Genomic DNA, 26,197 nt, shown 5'->3' with positions numbered 1-26,197 from the left:
CTTTAGGTTTGAACTGGTTTATGCAACATGAGAATTTATAAAATGTAACAATGAAGCAGTTTTGAGACTTTTTCAATGTTCTAATTATGACAATATTAAGGGCTTGTCCAACAAGATAGATCAACCGGTAAGTATGAGGATAGAAATTCAGGTCACCACTACTAATGACTAAAATGAGACAACCATGAATTATTGGGAACATGACAGCAGCCTCTGGCCTCTGCACACAAGTGCACATGCTCATGAATTTTACATGTCTATATATGTATATATATATACACACACACATATATATGTATATATATGCATACACGCACACATATAATACAACAACTTCAGCAATGTGTATCAAGATTTAGAATGTAATTTAGAAGGTTCCTCACATATGAAGTGGTGACATAGAGACCTTGCTTCAGGGAAGGGCAAATGTGAAGAATATAACCCAATGTGAAAGTAGTGGCATTGGGCTGGAGAGATGGCTCAGAGGTTAAGAAAACTGACTGTTCTTCCAGAGGTCTGAGTTCCCAGCAACGTGGCTTTCTTACAATCTGTAATACAATCTGATGCCCTCTTCTGGTGTGCCTGAAGAGAGCGACAGTGTACTCACACACATTAAATAAATAAATAAATCTTAAACAACAAAATGCAGTAGCATACATGTGCTGGTGCTCATGCCAAGAACACTCAGTAAAGAATCAGAACTAATGTGTGTGATAAAGACAGTGCTGTTCAGAACATTTACATATAAGGAATCTTGGAAAACATATGGGGAGTTTGAAATAATGTGAAAACTATTAAGGTGATTACAGTATCATGATACTTTTCCTAGGTCCCAGGCCAACCAGCCTTTATGTTGTCCTGCGATATTAATAAGCTTTTGGTCCTAAGGACATTTTCTTATGTCCTTTTTCCTCTCCTCTTCAGTACTTTAATGGCATGAAAGTTAGCAGCGTTATAAAAACGTTACTTGTGAAACTGCATCAGTCCTCATATGAGGATCCATGTTGCTCCAAGTGTGTTATGCTCCTCTCAAGCAAAGACAACAGCAGTAGACATTCTGAAGTGGATGGCGAAAAGCACAAGAGATCTGCACAATGACTACTGACAACTAAAGGATGCTCAAATTAGGACAGCCCTCTTCTGGGATGAGCTCATCAACTGGTTATCCAGTAATCAAGTGGTCACTCCAAAAACATACATATGATTAGCATTATACAGATTGAACACGTTATATTTAGGAATTCACATGTATATACATATATGCACAAAGTTAAATGAATAAAAACTATGCACAAGGTTAAAATGAAATTCCCTGAAAGTTAAAGAGAGAAGTGAAGAGAATATGGGAGGTTTCAGAAAGAGGAAAGGCCAGATTTTATTATAATCTCAAGAGCTTTTTTAAAAAAGGAAAAGATAATCTACTAACTAAGATGTCAGTACTTACATTGAGAACTTTAACATCGAAGAAGATACTTAAAATGTTATGAATATAGAATATGCTGAGTTATGGAAAGGAGGAAACTCCAGGTTAATCCCTAATAACTTACAGTGTTTACACCCTTATGACACTCTTTTTTTTTCCCCTTGATTTATTTCAACGTGTTTCCTAAAATACTACCTACACTTTCCTGCTTATGGTTTTTATTATCCAAGTGAAGCAATGACCAGCTAAACTTAGCAAAGTGTGAGGAGAGTGGCTCCCTTACCCTTAGATTTCCAACAAACACTCAGAATTCATCTCATTTAAATCACAGCACAGTGTGAAGACTGTCCAACTAGCAAAGTAATTGGACTCATTCCAGCCAACACTATGAAAAAAATAAGTCATTTTTTAAAGCACAATGTTTTGCCAAATCTGCTATAGTTTTCTTTGAAGACAATTTCTTCTACATACCCTTACACCACATTGCTGTCTTTACATTATTACATGAAGACATTTGTTTGCAGATATGCTTACATGTAAACCTCCTGTACATGTAAACCCATCACACAAGATCAGTGATGTGAGGGCAACTGCCTAGGATCCGTGTCTTTACAAAAATCTTGCCTGCTTTCTATCACAATGTGAACTTGGACATGACATTTAATATTTCTCTACCTCAAGTTCTAAAACTACAAATGGAATATTCTACTTACTTTACAACATTTTATTCTTAGTAATATTCTATAATTGCCATGTCTCACTCTTGGCCATTTATTATTGTCAAATTTTATAGCAGTGGGTTCTATGCTTTTAAGTTTGAATTGTACTGAATGTATAATGTTTTGGCTTAGTGTTCCCAGACTTGTTTCCCTAATAAGACAGCGAACATATATTCACAAAGCAGGCATTCCATATTGTGGTGTCGATAATAGACAATGTCAGAGTGACCAAATTTCCCGTGTTGCCCAGGTTTCAATAGTTTCCCAAGATACATTTTTTCAATGATAAATGAGGACTTTTAGGTATAACCAAAAGCCTTTTTCTTCTTGTCCATAACCATATTTTAATCAAAAACTAAATGTCGAGCATATTTTTGCAATAGCAGATTCCTGTAACATTTCCTGGCTAGTAGCATTACATGTTAACATGTGAGCTCTGTACTTAAGAAACCGCTATACATTTTTCCACTACTCTTCTCATCTAGTACTGGTCAACCTGGGCAATAGGACTCCTAAAAGTACAGGGTCACTAAAAGAGCTGAAGGTAGTCTGGTATCCCAAATGACCTCAGAAAGGAAAGCTTTCCATATCTCTCCAGCCTGAGAAATGAGTGAAAATTAACTTCCCCACATTAAATTGCCGATACATAGAAGCTGTTCATTGCAGCAATTAACACATATTAATTGAAATAAAAATCAGAACTTAAAAATTATGGGTGGATGCAAATGTAATCTGTGGATGGTGCAAGTCTGATTAGCACACTTGGAACCTACGAAAGGGTACGATACCACGAGCAGTCCATGAAAGGAAAAACTAGAATCATGAGAATTAGCATTACCCATTTGTTTAGGTCCTTCTTCCACTTATCAGTCAAGAAGTAACTTCTTTATCATTGTGAGGAGCCCCTTTACTAATACGCACGTAGATGCATGCTAAACCTAGTAAGTTTGACATGCAATGTGAAATACCCATGAACGCACACTAAGGTTTGTTTCCTTTTTAAACTGTCCACCATGTGTGTATGCCGGACACAAAACACCTTGACTGCAATGCGAAGCAACAAATGCAGACAGACCAGGCAGCAAGACTTTTAGTAATAGTGCCTGCTATTATCCAACTCAAAATTTTTTTGGGGATCAGATCGACCTAAAGTGTCGACTGCGGAACCGGAAACCACCCCTACCACTAATCCCCCACCTGCAGAAGAGGAAAAACCAGAGTCTGATCAGGAGGTTGCTAGCCCAGAGCAGTATATTAAACACCCTCTGCAGAACAGGTGGGCACACTGGTTTTTTAAAAATGATAAAAGCAAAACTTGGCAAGCAAACCTTCGATTGATCTCTAAGTTTTGATAATGTTGAAGACTTTTGGGCTCTACACAACCATATCCAGTTGTCTAGTAATTTAATGTCTGGCTGTGACTACTCACTTTTTAAGGACGGTATTGAGACTATGTGGGAAGATGAGAAAAACAAACGGGGAGGACGATGGCTAATTACATTGAACAAGCAGCAGAGACGAAGTGACCTCGATCGCTTTTGGCTAGAGACACTGCTGTGCCTTATTGGAGAATCTTTTGATGACTACAGTGATGACGTGTGTGGAGCTGTTGTCAGTGTTAGAGCTGACAACATATTCAGTATGGATGACTGAATATGAAAACAGAGATGCAGTCCCGCACGTAGGGAGGGTATATGAGGAAAGGTTAGGACTTCCTCCGAAGATAGTGATTGGTTATCAGTCCCACGCAGACACAGCTACAAAGAGCAGCTCCACCACTAAAAATAGGTTTGTTGTTTAAGAAGACACCTTCTGAGTATTCTCACAGGAGACTGCGTCACGCAATCGAGATTGGGAGCTGAACCCAAGCCTCATCAAGGCAGAGTGGACTGCACTGAAGCTGATTCCATCCAAGTGTTGCTAAGATATAAGGGAAGTCTCATTCGCCTTTGTCTTGTACTTCTGTGTTCATTCTCCTCCCCACCCCAATTTTTGCTAGTGTGTCCACTATCCCAATCAAAGAATTACAGTATACGCCACCCCAGAACCCACAGATGTGTTCCTGGCCCGCTCTGTAACAGCCAGGCAGAATTACCACAACACACACTTGCCTTTCCACAGTATTCGAAAAAGACCGTGCATTTCTATCACCTTAGCAGGAGAAGATCTGGGTTTGTTCCACCCCACGCAGGAGCAGATTTGCTGGTGTGAGAGTCTGAGTGTAGCTTTCTAGCAACCTTCTGTTTCCTGTCACAGCATCGTTCTTGCTGTCCTCTTGCTGATGGCTGCTAGATGTTAATTTATTTGCTTCCCTCCTTGATAACATTAGTGATTCTGATTTCAGTTTTTCATTTGTTTTGCTTTTGTTTTTTTCCTCATGTAACATTGGTAAAAGATCCAGGAATATGACAGAAAGGTGGAATAAAGATTACATTTGTGCATTCTTTTGGTAATTTTTTTGTTTTTTGTAACTACAAAGCTTTGCTACAAATTTATGCATTTCATTCAAATCAGTGATCTATGTCTGTGTGATCCCTAAACCTAATTGTGGACTATAAAAATGTAACACCATAATTACATTCCTAACTAGAATTAGCTGTCTGCTTTTGTATCTTTATGCTGTACTTTAGCACTTCGTATTACTTAGGTTATTTTGCTTTGGTTACAATGGCTCAAGTAGAAAAGCGGTCCCATCCATATTAAGACCGTGTACAAAACTGTAAATAAAATGTGTACAGTGAAAAAAATTATTGGGAAATTACAAAACCTGATAATGATTATCCTATAATCAATTATTCCAGAACATTCACTGACTATACCTTAACTTATTCTATTAAGTCTTTTATTGATGAAGAGAAAAGAATATACATATCTGTGGGTATAAGGAGAAATACTTGTAATGTACTTAAGGATTATGCCATTTTGGTAAAGTGGAAGTGAGAGGGTCAACACCAAGATCTAGGACTTCACTAGTCCTGTCTAATTAGCTAGCTTTCCAGTGAAAGATGTGATTTTTCTCTTGTTAGACACCCGTTAGTTATAACTAAGTTATGTGTGCCACTACAATATCCTCAGGATACATGCACCCTAGTGATCATGGTGTGGTTCTTAGGCCTCATACTTGGGTAGGACTGTGGGCTGCTTTTCTCCTTGAGAAGCTTGTATAATGTCATAGAAGCTGGACCTTAGGACGGAGACTTTTCATTTCAGTTCACGTTTAGAGGTATCTGGGTCCTTGGTATAAAATACATGATTCTTCAGCAAAAGTGACCTGACTTTCATTATCTTGGCGGAAACCAAGGTCAATACCAACTAACTGTAATATTTTCATAGTCTTTTCAGACAGCCATGACCAAAAGAAGGCATCTTCTCATATCTCCTGCTTGTTTTTTTTTCCTTAGATAGTCTCTGGCTCTTAGAGAGCATTATCAACAAAACTGGGAAATCATCAACAAAACTGGGAAATTTTCAGCAGGTAGAGACCAGTACAGAAAATAGCAATCAACCAAAGTCAGAGTTGTGGAGCTGAGTCTCAACTGATACATCTGTGATGCTTTTGGAACCTGGGGTGCATGCATCATTGTGGAGAAGGGGGAATATTGTAGGAGCCAGAGGAGTAGCAAATGTGCTGTGAGACTGTGTTCCCTACGGATTTCAGAAGCTCCATATAGATTCTCACTAGCACGGCTGCCTAAACACGAGCTGAGCAAGGAGGTCAAATTAGACACTGGAAAGGGGATGAGGGAAAGTTCAGAGGACTCGACGTTACCGAAAGAACTACAAGCAACTAATGAATGCTGAGAGCAAAAGGAATAATCTTCCCAGAGAAGAATATGTCAATTTACTTTCCTATTCTAAATACTCATTTGTTCATCCTCAGAAACATATACATAAAGTAGACTAAGAAGGTTGTATTTATGTAACAAGAGTTAAAGAGAAGTCATGCATTTGAAAGAGAATAAGGAGGGACATATGAGTTAATCATATTGTAATTCAAATATTTTTCTGTCAAAAATTATATTTTTATTTATTTTATTAAAATGAACATCTTTGTTTAGCTTTTTTAATTAAAAAAAAAAAGAAATGTGTTACAAGGCCAAATTGCATGCTACTATTCTAGAAAACAACATTTCTTTATACAAGAAAGAGAAATGTAATTAAACAAATGTTTTCTAAAAAACAATGAACTTCTCATAATTTTCAGGTTCTTGGTCTTTAAGAGTTATTGCATTGCTAATTATAGTTCTCTGTTTATCACTGAACTTAAATTGTGTTTACAATAACACAAATCTCAAGTAATCTAATAGTCTCTCTGTCATATCATGGGGGAAAGTCTGAGTGTTAACAGGTTTACTTCATAAAGAACTTCATTATATTCATAACTTTTTTGAAAAATGTTATAGTGGTAATAATAAGTTTTAAAATCAAGACAAGGCGAGAAATGCTATATGAAAACTTGTTTGGCAGGATGTTGTAAAAATGAAGCAAGAAAAATATAGAACTGAGACTTGGTGTTTAAAAATTAACATTTAGCAAAATTACATCCGGATAAAAGTTATTTTCTCCTATAGCTGAAATGGGAACTTAACTTGGGAAACATTTCTTTAAGCATGAGGATAAAAGAAAAAAGTACAATATACTGCCTCATAGATCACAACCTTGACCTCACACTCTAAGTTAACAGAGTATTGTCAAATATGTTTCTCCCATATTTGGCAACCTCAAAAAATATTCAAACCTTGGTGTTAAAATCTTCTCCATATTCTCCCCTGGTTGGCACAGTTTCCATTTTCCATTGCTTCAAGAGGGATGTAATGCCCATAATTCATTTACTCACCAGAAATCTCTCCTTCAATCCAGTCCTGTGCACTCTACCTCCATCAAATCTTTACATCCCATCACTTGTATTTTCTGTTTAGATTAATATTGTTCAGTTTTCTAAAAATTATATTCTTTTAAACTTCCATTTAGAAAATTCAAATCACCTGATTTTTCTTAAAGTTTCTTTAAGGTATGTTACAGATAATTTATTCCTTGAAATGGTACAGTCGACTATTTGGTGTCTTTAACCTAAATTCAGGTCCTAGACAGCCCTGGAAGATAATTCATTAAAGTCTCTCCAGGAGCTCTTGTTTATTTTCTAATTTCCTACATTTTTATCCTTACTCATTCTGTACTCTAAATTGTTGGTTCTGCTTTTGTAAGCATTTCTTGATGTACATATGAATAGGCATTCATGTGAGGTGCAAATATGTGAAGTTAGTCACACTCAAGTGTGTGTTGCTGTCATCCTGTTCTAGATGTATTCCCAGATCTTCCACAAAATGTTGTAACTCTTCAAGCTATCATGTGACATAATCCTCAATACTCTCTAGAGTTTTAGGATACAGTACTCTTAATTTCTGATGTGAGACAATTTAGAATTCCACAAATATACTATAGAGTGCCTTAACTCTTTGCACTCTCAACATGGAACTATCTACTTTATCCTCAGAAAACCTTAATCGTTCTTTAGGAGTTTGGTCTTCAATCAATAAATGTGTTTTCTCCCTCGCTGTTGCAGAACATTTGAAGACTCACTTGCTTGAAGTAACCCAACAAAGTCTTTGTAACTTTGTTTTGATGCTTATCTCAGTTGAATAAATGGAGTCTTCTCACAGTTCTTTCTCCCAAACACACTCGTGGCGTCATGTGAGCTGTCAATAAATCCATCAACTTTGTATAGCAACAACTGAGCAAATTTTGTACTTTCTAAAGATAATGTTTGTGTATTTATATCCTGTGTTTCTATCTAAAACTGTAACTACTTAGTGTATACTATACATAACCCATGATATCTTAAGCCTTGATTACATTTGTTCTAGTAGTTCTCAAAATGAGAATGCCAGGTACATTCGGGGCTCTAGATGATCATGTGGAATATAAAAGTGATGACAGCCGGTCATTGCAGGACAGCATCTGGCTCATCAATAAAAATGGAAGGAATTATTATCTCCAGATTTCCCTTTTGTTTCTTGAACTCAGTGTGTGTAATAGTTCCAGGCGAAAAGGAGACTATAGAAGTTTTCCTCCATTGCGTCATGGTCCTTCTTCCCTTTCCACTGGAGGCCACAGTAATTCTCAGTTAAGTTTGACCACAAAGTTTTTAAAATTGGTTACCAACAAGTGAGTTATAAATCAATCATTGAACAAAGACAATATTTTTTAAACAATTGTTGGGAAATTAAATGGGAATTCTGATGTACTGATAGTCATGCCTTGTTTACATATCTCTAAAAGTATTGTAATTCTTAGCAAACAACATAAACCTATATATATATACATATGTATATATATACACAAATATATATCATGATTCATCATATATGCAATAATATATATTTATAGTCTTGAGCAGCACAATTTGTTCTACATGTCTTACTGATGCTTTTATATTGTGACTTTATTAGTCATATTTATTAAGGTCAATATCAGATGCCTTATAATCTAAATAATGTAAAAATAAATTCCAAAAAAACTTGATAACCATAATATTACCTTCATTTTACAAATCTGGAATATTTTTATTAGAAGAAAGTCAAGTCTTTTATATTCGTTCATATTCTATGTCCACATATATGAACTGTCTAAAGTATTCTATATTGTCTGCATGAAATATTTAAATATGCACAATTTTTATGTTAACTCAAAATTTAGTTTAAAAAGTAGACAGATTTCTTGCATGTTGTAGAGATAGGAAATATGTAAGTATATATTCTTATACATGCTAAAAAATATGCAATATTTCATACTAGAGAAAGTAAATTTTTTAAGAAATGTTATACATATAAAAATTTATGATGATCAAATAAATATTTATAAATAGATGGTAAGCTATCTTGGAAATGCAGTGCTTATGAAACATTTAAATGCCAGAAAAGAAAGGAAAAAAATTAATAGAATTGAACATTTTAAATAAATCTGAAAAATAACACAAGTTCATTTCAAGAAACACATTATGAGTGTTGTCAGAAGCAAATTCCAACAAACTCAACAGATACCTTTAGCTTTAAAATTGACTGTAGCAAAGATATAGGTGCCCATATTGAATATCTTAATAAGTTGCATCTAAAGTACCTAAATTTAAGCTAAAAATTATTTTATTTATCCTTTAAAATATCAAGCAAAAAGTGAGAAATTGTTCTGTGTACTTTAGGGACTGGATGGATCTACTCAGTAGGATCAAAACCCAGATTTAAATCGATTGCATAAGCAGTGTATATCCTCCTAGAAACAGCATGCTCAAGAACCCATGATACTTTCATTTTCAAACTTGCCTGTTACTTTTCTGATGCCCAGATGATTGCTAAATTCTACGGACTCTTTGTTAAACAAATGTATTTACATTTTCTATTTTATTGCCTATGTTAATTTAAAAATAAGTCACAAAGTTATATAGCTTATGAATAATTGTTGTGTTTATTATTCTTATGAAACTAAAGAATTATTCTATTACCATATGTTATTTTGCACGAAATAAGTTTACTCAGATTTTTTACTTTGTCAGTAAAAGTTTGTGTAGAAGAAGAATGGTGTGTGTATGTGTGTGTATGTGTGTGTGTGTGTGTGTGTGTGTGTGAAAGAGAGAGAGAGAAAGAGAGAGAGAGAGAGAGAGAGAGAGAGAGAGAGAGAGAGAGAGAGAGAGAGAGCGAGCATTACTTAGGAGACATCAATCACGGAAAAATGCACATGATACCTAAATAATAATAATAATGATATTGATAATAATAGTAATAGTAATAGTAATAATAATAAATATATTGCTCACATGTGGAGGGGAAAAGAGACACAAGTACCATCCCTAGCAAGACACTTCTTGCAACTGATACCTGCTGGGATAAGGAAGATTGTCCCTGGGGTATAACAAGTACATTCTAGAGAAGGTTCCATGCACAGGAGGAATTGCTCCATCCAAAACAGACTTAATGGTTTTTGTACATTTTTTATTTTGACTAGTTTGGACTTTTGTTTCAGCTTGGTTGTTCTGATTTTCTTTTCTCCTTTTATTCTATTGTCTTTTATTTTGGAGAGAGAAAATAAACAGGAAGTTGGTGTGTAGGGACTCGCAGAGGATCTTGAAAGAGAGGAGTGGAAAACATGATGAAATACTATATGTAAAAAAAAGTAAACTAATTACACTGCCTCTTTTAAAGAAAACATCCTGCTAAGTGGTGCAGGAGTATGAAGAGAAATAACAAGATATATTTTATAAATTATGGTAAATAGTCAAGCCAAAGTGAAAGTGGAAAAAGGACTCAAGTCAGAGTGTCAAAATTTATCATAGTGATTTGGGGATATTGTGAAAACTATGAAAAAAGGTACTCCCTCAATACCTTCTGAAATATGTATTCTAACTACATTAAGAGAAGGAAAAAGTGCCATTTCCCCAACACATATGTGATAATCCTTAAGGACAAGCTATGATGTGAGAAATAATTTTAAGTGAAACTCGGAAATGATGCTTTGAGAGAGACAGAGAGAGAGAGAGAGAGAGAGAGAGAGAGAGAGAGAGAGAGGGAGAGAAATCTTAAAGGCAGGTCAAATGACAATGATTAGTAGGATTCTAAAATGTGTGCAATCAATAATTACAAAATTATTTTATTTCTGCTCCAACCTCAATGACAGATCAGAGAATATTGAAGGTAGGCAAGCTCTTAGTTCTAAATACGAAGAATAATGGAGTCTAGCTAAGAAATTCTATTAATTTTATAAGGGTGGCACTTGAGCACAATACCATAAGAGTTTTAGATATTCTTGGATCATGCATACTAATTATTGTAGTTACTGTGTGATTAGATCTCAATTTTCTTGCTGTCCTGTTATCTATTTGTATTATCTTAATGGTTCATAATATGTTCTTGAGAGGGTGAAAGTCACTGGAGTTGTCATGTGGTGATATACTGGGATTATCTTCTCTATTGATAGTTTCTACACATTACTTAACATTGTAAAATGTGTTAACATCATTTACATAAATTTCCATTTTTAGAAAGCTTTCTATTACTCTCTTTATAATTCTTCTTCTCTCACTATTCTTTTACCATTAGAGTGACAGTTATTCAGACTCAGGCTTGATGATGCATGCCTACACGTTTAGCTATTGAAATGCCGGTGCAGGAGCAACATGAGCTGACAGCGATCCTGGACTAGATAAGGTAAACTTTCTTGACACAGAAACAACTGAATTATCAATGCTACTCATTTACAGAATTGTCGTCCTGGAAAGGAAAATCAGGACATGTGACTCTTCTTTACCTGTGGCCTAAGCAGAACTATCAAATTCACTTGTAGATTTTTTTCTTTTATTTTCACAATTTTTTTGCTACAATATATTCTGACCATAGTTTCCTTTCTTCCACTCCTTTCTGGTCCTTCCCACCTCCCCATCCAAACAATTTCATGCCTTTCCTTTTTCTCTGAAAGCAAAGAAACAGGTAAAGCTAACAAAACAAACAACATAATAACAGAGGAAGACAAAGCACATGAAACACATGCACAAATATGAAAACACAAAAGTGGAAAACATATACACTAGTAAATGAACACTATGACGGGAATTGCCCAAACGAAGCAGCATGAGACAAAAGTAGCCTTCTACTGCTGTGCGAGGGATGTACTGTTAATGTGCCCAGTGAGACTCTGTTGTAGAAATTAATTCTTCCTTTGCAAGCAGGTGTCCATTGCAGGTAGCTTCCTGGTTAGGGCTGGGAGACAGCGTCCATCCAGTTCGCTGACTCAGCACTGAGATCCAGTCTGGCTTGAACCTGTGGAGGTCCATGCATGCTACCACAGTCTCTGCAAGTTCACATGAGCATGAGTCCTATTTTCTCTTGAAGTTGCCCCCTTGAAAGATCAGAAGCCACACTACAGACAAGGACGGCCTGGGTGGGCCTCCTCTTTACTTGCTCTTAGAATCTGTCTGCCTCCTCTTCTGCAAAGTCCCCTGAGCTGTGAGGGGAGACCTTTAATGATGACATCCTATATCAGATGTATTGCTCCAGAAATCGTTCTGTCTTGCATGCTTTAATGTCTATCTTCCTTCGTGTATTATCTCTTATATACACTTCTTTGTATTCACTATTATTGGTGATAATGCTGGCAAGTATATGTCTAAGTGTGTTCAATGTCAGCATCCTCCTATTACTCCTAAATTGAGAACTAGCCCCATCTTAATATGCTCCTGTGAGTCTGCCTACTGTCCATGTCTCCCTGCAGAAACAAGAGAAACAGTCATAGCAGCTACTGGCACCAGGTTCATGGATATATATTGTATTCCCATGTTAGTACTCATTAACGGTTCATACAGTGGGTATCTGTAGGAAGTCCCAGTTGGCCTTAGGAATTCTTGAAAGACCCTAGTATTGCATGAATCAAAATAGAAATGAACCGTGTGGTCTAGTGACATATAGAAGAGTGGTACAGAGTGTGTTCCTTTCTGTATGTGATTGTTTGTTTGTTTTACACATTGCATTGTTTTCTTGAGGTTGCTGATCTCTGTGCATACGTCTCAGAATGCGTTCACATTGCCAACTTCTGCATAGACAAATCAAAACACATTCTTTGAATAGTAGGATTTTATTTGTAGAAATATATTGTAATTTCTGTATGGCTCTATAAAAGGTCGATTTTGAAATATTGAGTTTTGGAGTTTTGCCTTAATGAGCAGACCTTCTAAACCGTTTGTTTATGCATCATTCTTCCTGCAAAATACAAGAGCAGAGTAAAAGAATTACCCAAGTCCAAGAATTTTTCTAGTTTACGATTCTGAAATAGGTTCCATCCTTCCCTTTACGGAGAAAAGTTACTGCCAACTGAATTAAACTGTTAATAGTTAAACGGACTATAGCATAGTTTTTTGTGAATAAGCAAAGTGGAATTCTTCCTGAGTTTGTATGGATTTAAATTTTCTTGTTTCAGTAGTGGATTTACATTGATATTTTTATATTACTTGATATAATATAAAATTTAATATTATAATAACTTTCTTGAGGAAATAGGATGTAATGCTATAATAGATAAGTTTCATTATCTATGCACAGGAGTAGATACTAATACTCAGTTTGAATAAGCATTTTAAATTCTGAACAATATTTATGAAGATATCCAGTACAGAGGTATACTTATATGAATTAAATAAAGGATAAAAAATGTATGAATGCTATTTTATTTTAGTTTCTGAATAATATCAATATAGTAGGCTGTCAATAAAAAATTCATCAATTTTGACCTTAAAATTCAGCGGCTGGGTTCTTTCCAACTTCTGGCTATTATAAATAAGGCTGCTATATGGTATGCACTCATTGATAAGTGGCTATTAGCCCAAATGCTTGAATTGCCCTAGATGCACAGAACACATGAAACTCAAGAAGGATGACCAAAATGTGAATGCTTCACTCCTTCTTTTAAAGGGGAACAAGAATACCCTTGGCAGGGAATAGGGAGGCAAAGTTTAGAACAGAGGCAGAAGGAACACCCATTCAGAGCCTGCCCCACATGTGGCCCATACATATACAGCCACACAATTAGACAAGATGGATGAAGCAAAGAAGTACAGGCCGACAGGAGCTGGATGTAGATCTCTCCTGAGAGACACAGCCAGAATACAGCAAATACATAGGCGAAGGTCATCATTAAACTATTGAACTGAGAACGGGACTCCCGTTGAAGGAATCAGAGAAAGGACTGGAAGAGCTTGAAGGGGCTTGAGACCCCAGATGAACAACAATGCCAACCAACCAGAGCTTCCAGGGACTAAGCCACTACCCAAAAACTATACATGGACTGACCCTGGGCTCCAACCTCATAGGTAGCAATGAATAGCCTAGTAAGAGCACCAGTGGAAGGGAAAGCCCTTAGTCCTGCTAAGACTGACCCCCCAGTGAACGTGATTGTTGGGGGTAAGATGGTAATGGGAGGAGGATGGGGAGGGGAACACTCATATAGAAGTGGAGGGAGAGGGGTTAGGGGGATGTTGGCCCGGAAACCAGGAACGGGAATAACAATCGAAATGTAAATAAGAAATACTCAAGTTAATAAAGAAAAAAAAAAAGAAAAAAATCAGCGGCGATACCAAGAAGGTATATTTCAACATATACATATGTGTGTGTGTGTGTGTGTGTATTCAGTAACTATTATTCTTACAAATATTAATTAAACAGAGTAACCAAGCCACCAAAACATACATATATTTCTTTCTTTAGCCATACGTGATTCTTAGACAAAACAAAAGGTGCAAATCCAGGAAAGACAGTCTGTAATGTCAGACTAATGGTAATTTCAATTTTTCTTTGTACTAGAATACGTCAAATGTTTAATTGTGATTCCAAGTAAAACACTCCCAATGTTCTGTTTGTTTCTTTGCTCACCTAGCACTGGGGGGAAAGGAGCTCTTTTGATGTTTTCCTTTAGGTTTTCCGAAAAGCTGACAGTGAATGTGATCTAAGGTTGTGTGGCTCTAACAGTCAATGTAGTTGCCAAAGTGTTTTCCCCACTGGGCACACTCAAAATATGCCCTTTGATTCCAATCTTCAGCCTCCTTCTCAAAGGCCTGTCTCGTTCATAACTCTTCTGGACTTGGACTAAACTCAGACTATGCTTTATGTTTCTTTTTTAATTTATTAATTTATTTATTTCTGCCAAGGATATTCCCGACAGCCGCCTGCACCACTGATCTCCTGTATGGTTCGATTGCACAGCTCTCTGACTATGTAGCATTGTTGGTATCTGCATTTCAATGATGTCTTAAAAGCATTTCCTTGCCTATAGCTGTTGGCAATTACTTCTCCTGGCCACGCATCTGTACACTCTAGTAGGAGAACGTATTCTTTCCTTTTTATTAATAGAAGTGCAATTAGAATTAATATTAGACTCCTACTCGGTTAAAATCCCATAAGAAGTTTAATGGTGAAATCATAATCGAATCCCATTTTAAGTTAAGGAATTAAATGTTTCTTTGCTAAATCACTCAGAGTTGGTAATTGAAAAATAAAGCCTACAATGCCATTAGAAAGATATAAAAATAAAAAAACATCCTTACATTTATGAATTAATGCAATTCAGGTCAGGCCGGTGAAAACTGGACCTGTTTAAAAATACAATCAAAATGCCAAGAGAAACAACAACAAAACACCTCGGATTTTAAAATCAAAGTTTATTTAGATTCTACAGTTATATTTTTATTTCTTGTTTTAAAATATAAAAGCTCCCAGCTCTGGATGAGATTTTTGCAGACTCATTACCTTGCACGCAGTCGGCTCATCAGCATAAACGCTCAAATGTTACTGTTATTAATGTCTCTTGGACTTCTTATTTTTCTATGATAACTTTGCAATTGTCTTTCTAACATTGTGCTTTCGATCTGCATTAATCTGATGAGTCACAATATTGGACACGTTTCCATATATCTACCGTCTATGTGTATGTCTGTGTTAGCACAGGACAACATTTATTAGGACTTTTTCTACTTCAAGTAAAATTGTTTAATGTGTTACTATTTTCAACAACCAACATATGAAAACAACCTAATGGGTAAGCAGATATATTTTATACTAAGAATGCATAATGCATATGCTGTAGAGTATGGTTGGGGGAAAGAGCTATTGTACAGTATATATATGTGGTAGACGTCTTTCAGTCTTTAAAATGATATACATTGGTGTGTGTGTGTGTGTGTAGTGTGTGTGTGTGTGTGTGTGTGTGTGTGTAGTGTGTGTGTGTGTGTGTGTGGTGTGTGTGTGTGTGATTACGTGGGTTAACCTAAAGAAATATATATTTGTTAAATAGTAATAGAAGGAGAATGACAAAGCCTACAGCTCACTCCCTTATGAAATCTAAGATGATCTATAAAGAGAATACATTGTAAGAGTGACTGTTAGAGCCATTAAGGTGTTGGTGTTGAAGGTTCACTAATAGATATTTCATTACTGTATCATTATGTTATATATATATATATACATATATATATATATATATACACACACACACGTGTGTGTGTGTGTGTGTGTGTGTGTGTGTGCATAAAACAGATGAATAGCTTGGTGTTAGGTTTTCTGAGAGTAATGGAGCTTGGAAAAAAGGAAGAGGAATCAGAATGTCTGGGAGAGACAGTAAAGGTTCTTTTGGACGTGATGAAATGATCCAGAAGTGATTATGGCAATATTGTATATCTCTGTGAGCAAGCGAACACCACTGGATAATGTATTTTCATATTTCTAAATTTAATTAAAATATAACTACATAATTTCCTCCCTCTGTATGATATATTTTAAATGGAGGAGTTGTATGACTCATGGACTAAATCTCAATGAAGCTGTTTGTAATTAAATAAAGCATACTGGAGATTTTTCTTCTTATTAGTATATGTAGTGAAGTCAAATGGCCATAAATGTCCAATGAATGTTATGAGATAAATGCACCATGCAATTTCAATTCTACAAGCAATATTCCATGAAGAAAACTATCGCCAGTGGCCCATTGGCCTTTTTCATGAATATAGTTTAATAGGAATACAAAAATTCCCACAGTATCATTTCAGATGTTATCCATGTCTTTCTCCAAGTGTAGTAGTTGGGTTGAGTGGTGCCCACCTAAATCGTTAAACCAAGATGACTAAATGCTTTCTGTGTGAACATTCAATTAGTATAGATATGCTAATTCCAGATTCCAGGAATGCCACACATCACATTTTATGTAATGTTTGATTGTCAAATTCAGCATACCTATCAGTCCAGGTATGTATTGGAAAGGCCTTAAATTTGCCACCAACATAAAGTGTTGTTTCTCACACTATTTGATTAACAGCTTTGGTGGGTTTTAAACTACAGTGTTCGGTCAGTATGAGGTCATTTTAAGTCGGATAAACAATACATCAAATGTCTTTGGTTTCTGTACATAATGTTAACACTGTGATGAGTAATGGTAATAATCAACATAACAGGATCTAGAATCATCTACATGATGAGGCCCCAGGAAGCCTTTGAGTGAGCCTCTAGATTAGTTTGGCTGAAGTAGAAATAGCCACTTTAACTGCGCATGATAGGATTCTGTATCCTTGAGTGCCACACTGATCACTCGGAGTAAGCAAGCTCGACAGTGACTTTCATCCATCTACGCTTCCTGACAGCCAATGCAAAGGGAGCAGCCGCCTAAAACTCTGGATGCAAAAGTTCCTTCAACAAAACATACCACATCCTAGACAGTTAGTCAAAACAAACCTTCCTGATGGAGTTTTCTTCTTCAAGGAATTCTATAACGAGGCCACAACTATCCAATATACTTCCTACATATAATTATCAATTTCATTGACAAAGGGGATCTGAATGACGAAGTTAATCATTGGTGCTGAAAGTCTGTGAGCAACACTGCTATCCTTTGAGATAAAATAAGACTATGTTAACAAGGATTGAAATGATATTCTTCAACTGGATCAAATCCTGCGCACTTCAACTGGCTACTCGTATTTCCTTTCTTATATGAGGGGTTTCAAGTACCTTGTTCATATTCTCAACCTTTCTCCATCTTAAAAAAAGCACTATTTCAAAGGATCAGCTAAGATTCTAAGCTAGAGAAAAAAATGTTCACATGCCATGAGGCATGCCCCGCATGTCCCTGCCTCACAACCATTCTTTCGTTGTCTCTACAACAGCCCCAAGACCTTGTGCTGGAAATGCCTACACGTTCTCCACCACCACTTCTTTTTTTTTTTTTTATTAACTTGAATATTTCTTATATACATTTCAGTGTTATTCCCTTTCGGTTTCGGGCAAACATCCCCTCCCCCTCCCCTTCCTTATGGGTGTTCCCTCCCCACCCTCCCCCATTGCCGCCCTCCCCCCCAACAGTCTAGTTCACTGGGGTTCCAGTCTTAGCAGGACCCAGGGCTTCCCCTTCCACTGGTGCTCTTACTAGGATATTCATTGCTACCTATGAGGTCAGAGTCCAGGGTCAGTCCATGTATAGTCTTTAGGTAGTGGCTTAGTCCCTGGAAGCTCTGGTTGCTTGGCATTGTTGTACATATGGGGTCTCGAGCCTTCAAGCTCTTCCAGTTCTTTCTCTGATTCCTTCAACGGGGTCCTATTCTCAGTTCAGTGGTTTGCTGCTGACATTCGCCTCTGTATTTGCTGTATTCTGGCTGTGTCTCTCAGGAGAGATCTACACTTCTGCACTTCTTTGCTTCATCCATCTTGTTTAATTGGGTGGCTGTATATATATGGGCCACATGTGGGGCAGGCTCTGAATGGGTGTTCCTTCAGTCTCTGTTTTAATCTTTGCCTCTCTCTCTTCCCACCAAGGGTATTCTTGTTCCCCTTTTAAAGAAGGAGTGAAGCATTCACATTTTGATCATCCGTCTTGAGTTTCATTTGTTCTAGGCATCTAGGGTAATTCAGGCATTTGGGCTAATAGCCACTTATCAATGAGTGCATACCATGTATGTCTTTCTGTGATTGGGTTATCTCACTCAGGAAGATATTTTCCAGTTCCAACCATTTGCCTACAAATTTCATAAACTTCGTTGTTTTTTGATAGCTGAGTAATATTCCATTGTGTAGATGTACCACATTTTCTGTATCCATTCCTCTGTTGAAGGGCATCTGGTTCTTTCCAGCTTCTGGCTATTATAAATAAGGCTGCTATGAACATAGTGGAGCACGCGTCTTTTTTTTATATGTTGGGCATCTTTTGGGTATATGCCCAGGAGAGGTATAGCTGGATCCTCAGGCAGTTCAATGTCCAATTTTCTGAGGAACCTCCAGACTGATTTCCAGAATGGTTGTACCAGTCTGCAATTCCACCATAAATGGAGGAGTGTTCCTCTTTCTCCACATCCTCGCCAGCATTTGCTGTCACCTGAGTTTTTGATCTTAGCCATTCTCACTGGTGTGAGGTGAAATCTCAGGGTTGTTTTGATTTGCATTTCCCTGATGACTAAAGATGTTGAACATTTCTTTAGGTGTTTCTCAGCCATTCGGCATTCCTCAGCTGTGAATTCTTTGTTTAGCTCTGAACCCCATTTTTTAATAGGGTTATTTGTCTCCCTGCGGTCTAACTTTTTGAGTTCTTTGTATATTTTGGATATAAGGCCTCTATCTGTTGTAGGATTGGTAAAGATCTTTTCCCAATCTGTTGGTTGCCGTTTTGTCCTGACCACAGTGTCCTTTGCCTTACAGAAGCTTTGTAGTTTTATGAGATCCCATTTGTCGATTCTTGATCTTAGAGCATAAGCCATTGGTGTTTTGTTCAGGAAATTTTTTCCAGTGCCCATGTGTTCCAGATGCTTCCCTAGGTTTTCTTCTATTAGTTTGAGTGTCCACCACCACTTCTGTTAGTTACCTAACAAGCTTTCCTTACTTTCTTCTTTTAAATCCTGACGTTGAATAGTTTAAAATAATTTAAATATATTACATAGAAAATGAAGGACAACTACAAAAAGTAATTTATAACTCATAATTGTTACCAGATAATTGATTATATACAATAACAGGTTACCAGACACAATGGAAAACCACCAATGGGAACTCAAATACTTCTTAAAACTAAATGACAGCCAAAAAATATGCTTTACATGAAAATTATACACACACACGCACGCACGCACGCACGAGAGAGAGAGAGAGAGAGAGAGAGAGAGAGAGACAGAGAGAGAGAATGTGTAATAGTTTTACTTATTAAAATCTATACTTATGCTCAGAGTTATTTATTACAACTGAGTTTATTACAGAGAGAAAATATACATGCACGGGTAAATTAAACCATCTATTTCAAGGCAATATGGTTAAGTAATAAAATCTTAAATACCTAAATTCCCACCTCCATTTCACAGCAAGCACTTAAAATTTTGTTTTAGTTATATCTTCTTTCCAACTTTTTCAGTAAGAAACGAAGGTTTTTTTTTTGTTTTGTTTTTTTTTTTTTTAAAAATACATCAAAGATTTCCTTGGAAGTTCTTTATTATTGCATAATACCCTGCCAAAATGAGCAGAGCACAGCAGAAAAGTCAGCTATCCCTTCCTAAGTAGTCACATTTTAACAGACTGGCAATAATAAAACTTGCTAACTGGTGCTGTCTAACAGACTGCAACAAAAGACTGCTTCCAAAAATAGATCGTCTTTCTGTCCGATCTTATCTTTCGCCAAGTATGGTGAATTTTGTCTCCTAGCATCAAATATTTTAATGCATTCAACTACCATCCTAGTGGTTTTTCCCCATACAACATCCAAGTGTTTACCATTCCTTAGGGAAACAAAACTCGTCTTTGCAAACACCAACAAGCTAAATAAATCAGTGTAGCATGATGGGATATGTGGTCCTGGAGCTCCAAACCAATCTGGAATACTTTATGTTTTAGACATCATGTGACCTCATACTAACTGGGAATAGAAGAGTATGGAAAAAGATTGTTTTCTTGAGAATATAAGAATATTGTTTTTAGTCCCTAGGCCCTCTGCTCCTTCATTTTGGGGGAATTTGTCAGAAGGCCATTTTAGTGATAATAACAGCCTTCTCCAAAAAAAAGTAGATAAAAAAGATTTCTAAACATTGTCAAATGATACTCCAGACACTTTCCAGATATGATGTTCACTGCTAAGTTGTTAGAAATCTAACTTGTAAAAAAGGACACACACACACACACACACACACACATGCACTACACATACACACATGCACATGCACACATACACATACATGCACACACACATGCTGCACATGCACATATACACACATGCACACACATGCACACACATGCACACACACATGCACACACACACGCATGCACACATGCACACGCACATACATGCACATGCACATGTACAATACACATACATGCACACAAACATGCACGCACATGCACACACACATGCACACATGCACACACATACGCACACATGCACACACATACACACACACACACATACACACACACACATACACACACACACAAAACACTGAGAGGTACTCTACAATAATCTTCAGACTCTGGAACACAGTGTCTCTCTTTAAAAACAGATCTGGGACCTGGTCATGATAGCTCTGAATGTCTCTGTATGCCATTGCAATGTGTTTGCTCCTGATTCGGATAGACGGAAAGTGAAGCCGACTCTTAATTCTGATCTTTAACACTGACTTTGACAAGATTAAGGCTATAGGAATTTTTTCCCTGCCACTCACCGACATAAATGCATATACTAGTGCACAGCAGGAGACACAACCTCGAGAAAGACTAGAAAGCCTAAGATACCACACAGGCATAGAAGAGACCCCAGGAAGGAACAGAAAGCACATAGAGTAGCAGGAGAAGAAAAGTGGCAAAATACACAGACCAAATACGTATGTATGTATGTATGTATGTATGTATGTATGTATGTATGTATACATGTATTCATCACGACAATGGTCTATGCTTAGTTGGCGAGTTAATAAAATTAAATGACTAACATGCTAAGAATAAAGAATGCATTGGACTTGGAGCAGAATCAACTATGATAGTGCAGAATAAAAAAGAAATGTAAGGGATCATGTAGGGAATCACCGGCTAATTATAAAATGTTTGGCTAGAGTTAAAGTAAGAGTCAGCAGTTTTGAACCCTTGGGTCATCCTTCAGCTTTTAGGAAACTATTTGAAGGCCTTTACCTACATCAAAGCTAGGTGTGCGTAAGTTGGGACTGAGGACATTTAAGTGCTCCTTAATAAACAGATTATATCAAATACACAGTTCCGAGGCTCCTGGAATACTAATGGTTATGGATATGCATCTTTCCTCCACAAGGCTGGCAGAATCAACAGTGCATCCTTATAGAAGAGACTGTCAGCAGAGAGAAGAGGTCCTCAGGGAGGCTTCACTAAATACACAAGGAGAGGAATCCATCTTTCTCACTGGTAGGTATATTGGCTATTATCTTAAAGTGAAGGTGTAGGAAAGGTAGGCTCCTTTAGGCTCCTATATTTGATGTGCCCTTCCCCGGTGGGGGGGACAGAGAAAGGCAGAGAAAGGGAGAAAAGGTATTTTAGACATATAAGATAGAAATAAAGCTTGACAGTGCAAACACCTTAAAATTTAAAATTACAGAGCTATAGAAGACTGCTTCATAGGAAGTTGAAAACATCCGACTGCAATAAAACAACAGAATTAAAGTACTGAGGTAGACGAAGAAGATAAAAACGAAAAAGCAAGAGAGTGAGACCTTCAAACAGCCCGTTTCAATCCACAGACTTATAATTATGGTTACACACACACACACACACACACACACACACACACTCACACACACACACTCACACACACACACACACACCTATACATGCACACACACTCAATTGGAGATATGAGTTTCATAAAGACACTGGAACAAAGCAGGAGAAGACAGAAAATAAGCAAAAGAAATTATCTTCAGTAGATTGACATGAAGAAATATGTGCTAAAAACTATTCAACTATAACTGTTTAATTTTTTAAATTTGAAACTATGCTTTTTGCCTTTATATATATGAAACGTGAAAATAGCAATGAAAATCCCTATAGAAAGGATATTTCACTTTAAAAGTATTATGTTGGAAACTTCTGAATTATTGGGCATTTTTATAATATAAGTAAAGAAATACAACAAATAGAAACTAAGCATACTGTGCTAAAACAATCAGAACTGTCAGACTCTGTGAAATATTTCAACCATGAAAAATACTGAAAATTGTTATGTTTTGTTGTAAATTCTTCAGAAATTGGGTACAAAAATCTCCCAGATGTAGGAGAATTTTACACTAGATTGGTTCATGGTTCTCTTTCAAACATAGACTTTTATAATTAATACCAGGAGAAAGAGTCAACATTGACTCAAATTCATTTTTAAATCACATTTATTTACCATATGAGTCTAGCCTCAGTATTCCTAGTTAAGTTTATTAGTCAGCCTAAAATCATTACTCACAATGATTTCATGTTTATCTTTAGCCATGTACAAACTGCTAAAACAAAATAACTTGCCAGATCCAAACCTTCTTAGCTTTGGTCAAATCCAGCAATGTTCTGTCTTCTTATGTATAACTGATACTAAAAACAAGTGCCCTCTAGTTTTTCTCATGGTTGGTGTGTTATGAGGATTACCTGATTCTTTAAGGTATCTCCACAAACATCTTAAGAACCTCCTGTACACTGTCCTCGAGGGCAGGAAGCTACGGTGTGCTCGGAGGGAAAACCAGTGTATCTGGCAAGCTCTATTCAAGTTTTCCTCATGTTGAGCACTGTTCTCTCCCACCAAATCAGCAACAGATAATAAAATTTGTACCTCAAGTAAACATAGGCATAAATTAAGATTACTTATTGATTGGTTCACAAAAATGTTGAGACTTTTGGTATAGAGGAAACTAGCCCTGTACTGTCCGATATTCAATTTAGTGTTCCAGAAACTCCCTAGAACGTAGCAGGGATTGATTTTGCTCCTCCACACAAAGATAATGAGGTGGCAGGCCTGAAACTCTCTAAAGCTGTTTGCAATTAGGAAGGGACAGATTTATGTTAAAATTAGCTTCACAAATGGAAACCTTCCGGCATGGTGTTCTTACAGTAAAAGTTCTCTGTGAAACACTGATAATGTAGTCATAGTTAGGAAGAGTTCTAGCTCTGAGAAGGAAAACCTCTTGACTTCCCCCTGATACACCTAGAACTTTCAACTACTTACGTTCACAACCTCCATGGAAAATGTCTGGAGACTGTATTTCTGTGTGTGCTCACTACGGTGTAGTGAAATATAGACCCAGCAGTCAACCAGGTGGCTCGCTCTCAATGCCAAGCTGAAAACAGTAGATCTGAGCCCCTGGCTGCACGCCTCCTATCGCAGAAGAAAACATTCCCTGCCCTCTGCTGCTCCTGGAAACCTCGAAGGCAAACTTTGTGCAGGGCTGTTACACAGCCCGAGAAACGGGGAGGGCTGCTAAATGATGGTTAGCACTAGTCCTGATAGTCAAAATTGCTGTAAATGTTTACAGTGCTGTGAGGGGAAGCCACACTCCTGCTCAATTAGAAACAGCACTAACATTCCACACTGTGTTTTGTTCAATACTTAGATAGTTGTAAGATACGTTTTTCTGTATCTTTCACTTATCATTAAATGTTTGTCATCTAGTTCTGTTTGACAGGTATTAAAATGGATACCTGAAGGGCTTAAAATTGGATGGCAATCACAGGGCCCAGAATACACACTTGCTATACTTCGGCTGATAGTAGAAGCATTTCTTTTTTAATAATAAACCTTAAATAGCATTTTAAAATACACAAGCAAAATTGCCTTTCAGTTTACAAGGCTACTAAAACCAGAAGGGGACTGTTGGAAAATTATACTAAGAGACAAATTGTCACAAACCATCTCCATAAGTCACTGGAACCTCATTTAAAAGAGAAGGAAAGAAAGAAAAGCATTCTCAGGTACCATAGAAATGAGCATTCATGGAGGAAAACACAAAAAGCCAGACTTGGTGAGATTTCGTTTTTGTGTTGTGAATTCTACATGTCAACGTTTCATATCATGAACAAAGAAAAGAAGACAGGGCCCATTTACAAAAGCACCGAGCCCAACAAATCAAGGAAAATGTTTGCTTTCAATTTTACATGGGAAAAAATTAATCCCACTGTCAAATAGCATGAAGTCCATGAGAATGACAACCAAGGAAATGAGTTTCAGAGTAGACTTCCCTTAATTGTCAACAGCGGCTCTCACATGGTGGGAGTACCACTCTGCAGGCACTGCTCAGCGAGCTGCAGGGACGACCATTACCAATGAATATAAACCAGAAATCATTCATTTTTTTTATTATCATAGAAAGGCTAGGAGATTTTTTTCTCATCATATGGTACTGCTAAGGGTATTTCATACTATTGTAGAACAATTAATTTCTTAGAAAGTAAAACCAGGGAATGTGAATCAAATAAATATAAAATTTAATCATTCCCATATGACTGCCACAAAACTAATGATAATATCAAAAGAACACATGTAAATAGAGAAACATTCTTATGGCCTGAAAAATACTTAAACTCATTGGTCACTTTTTATAGAAAATAGACTGGTTGATGACCATTCTGCTTTTGAAAATGGGCCCTGTCTTCTTCTCTTTGTTCATGATATGACGTTGATGAGGAAGGAGTAAAAGTTTACATCGTGCATGTTTTAAGGTGGGGAAAGAATATGATGAAAATATAAAAATAAAATTAAAAATAATTTAAAAGAAAAATACATTTAAAATACATTATATGAGGAACACATTAATTTGTAATCAAATAGCAAATGAAGTTGTGGGGAAATCAGGCACAAATCCTGATGTGTGTCAAACCCTTACTACACAGATTGAAGATTTCTCGGCATCATTTGAATCTCGGGATAAGAGAGAAAACGACACCCTTTAATTGTGCAAATTCTCAACATGGGCACATCAGTCTGAATTTCCTTACAAGATGTCAAAATCCATCCCAGGAGACTGCAAAGCAATTTGAAGTTTTATTGAGCAAACACCCTGCATACAGCATCTTCTAAATACTGTGAAGATAAAGGGAATTTGTAAATGTTGTGTCTTTGATTTCAAGGCAGAACTCTGCTGCATGGTTATGAAGCAGTGTCGTGCTGTGATCCAAAGATGTTTATGAACATTAGTTTCATTGACTGGGGGAGGTGCCAGAGTTGACACACAGTTAATACTGTTTCCAGCATTTTTTTAAACATGTGTCTTCTAACACTTTCTTGAAGTTAATTGTTATCTCTTTCCCTCTCAGTTAATGAAATGTTTTATAAGGAAGCTTTGAGGACCACAGCGTTCTCTCTTTAAACTTATTGAGTGAGACTGATCCAAGGAATTTTGCTAAAGTATTTTTCATGTTGAAGATTTTGTCTATTATCCCAAATTAACGAGCCACTAATATTAGACAAATTGGCCATATTCTAAAACCACTAGACCAAACGAAAGGGAAGCCTGTGTGAGACGAACAGCTAGGTTTATGAAAAATGTGAATAAACTACAAAAGTATCACTTTAAATT

At 36.7% G+C, this 26,197-nt stretch overlaps 2 protein-coding genes across 2 annotated transcripts in view; one reads left to right on the top strand and one right to left on the bottom strand.

The window, feature by feature from the left end:
* The window catches only part of Cadm2 (cell adhesion molecule 2), a 938,204-nt gene that overhangs the window by 873,819 nt on the left and 38,188 nt on the right, over positions 1 to 26,197 (bottom strand). The gene's annotated exons all lie outside the window — the stretch shown is intronic.
* LOC116897714 (eukaryotic translation initiation factor 4E-like) lies at positions 3,420 to 3,943 on the top strand. Its single transcript, XM_032899173.1, is given in 2 exon segments — positions 3,420 to 3,777; positions 3,779 to 3,943. Coding segments are annotated over 2 exon segments (393 nt in total). The 5' UTR covers positions 3,420 to 3,549.

Source organism: Rattus rattus, chromosome 4 (genome assembly GCF_011064425.1).
Source record: "Rattus rattus isolate New Zealand chromosome 4, Rrattus_CSIRO_v1, whole genome shotgun sequence".
Classification (NCBI taxonomy): Eukaryota; Metazoa; Chordata; class Mammalia; order Rodentia; family Muridae; genus Rattus; species Rattus rattus.
The sequence above is the reverse complement of the archived record's forward strand: the minus strand, read 5'-3'. Positions and strand labels throughout refer to the sequence as shown.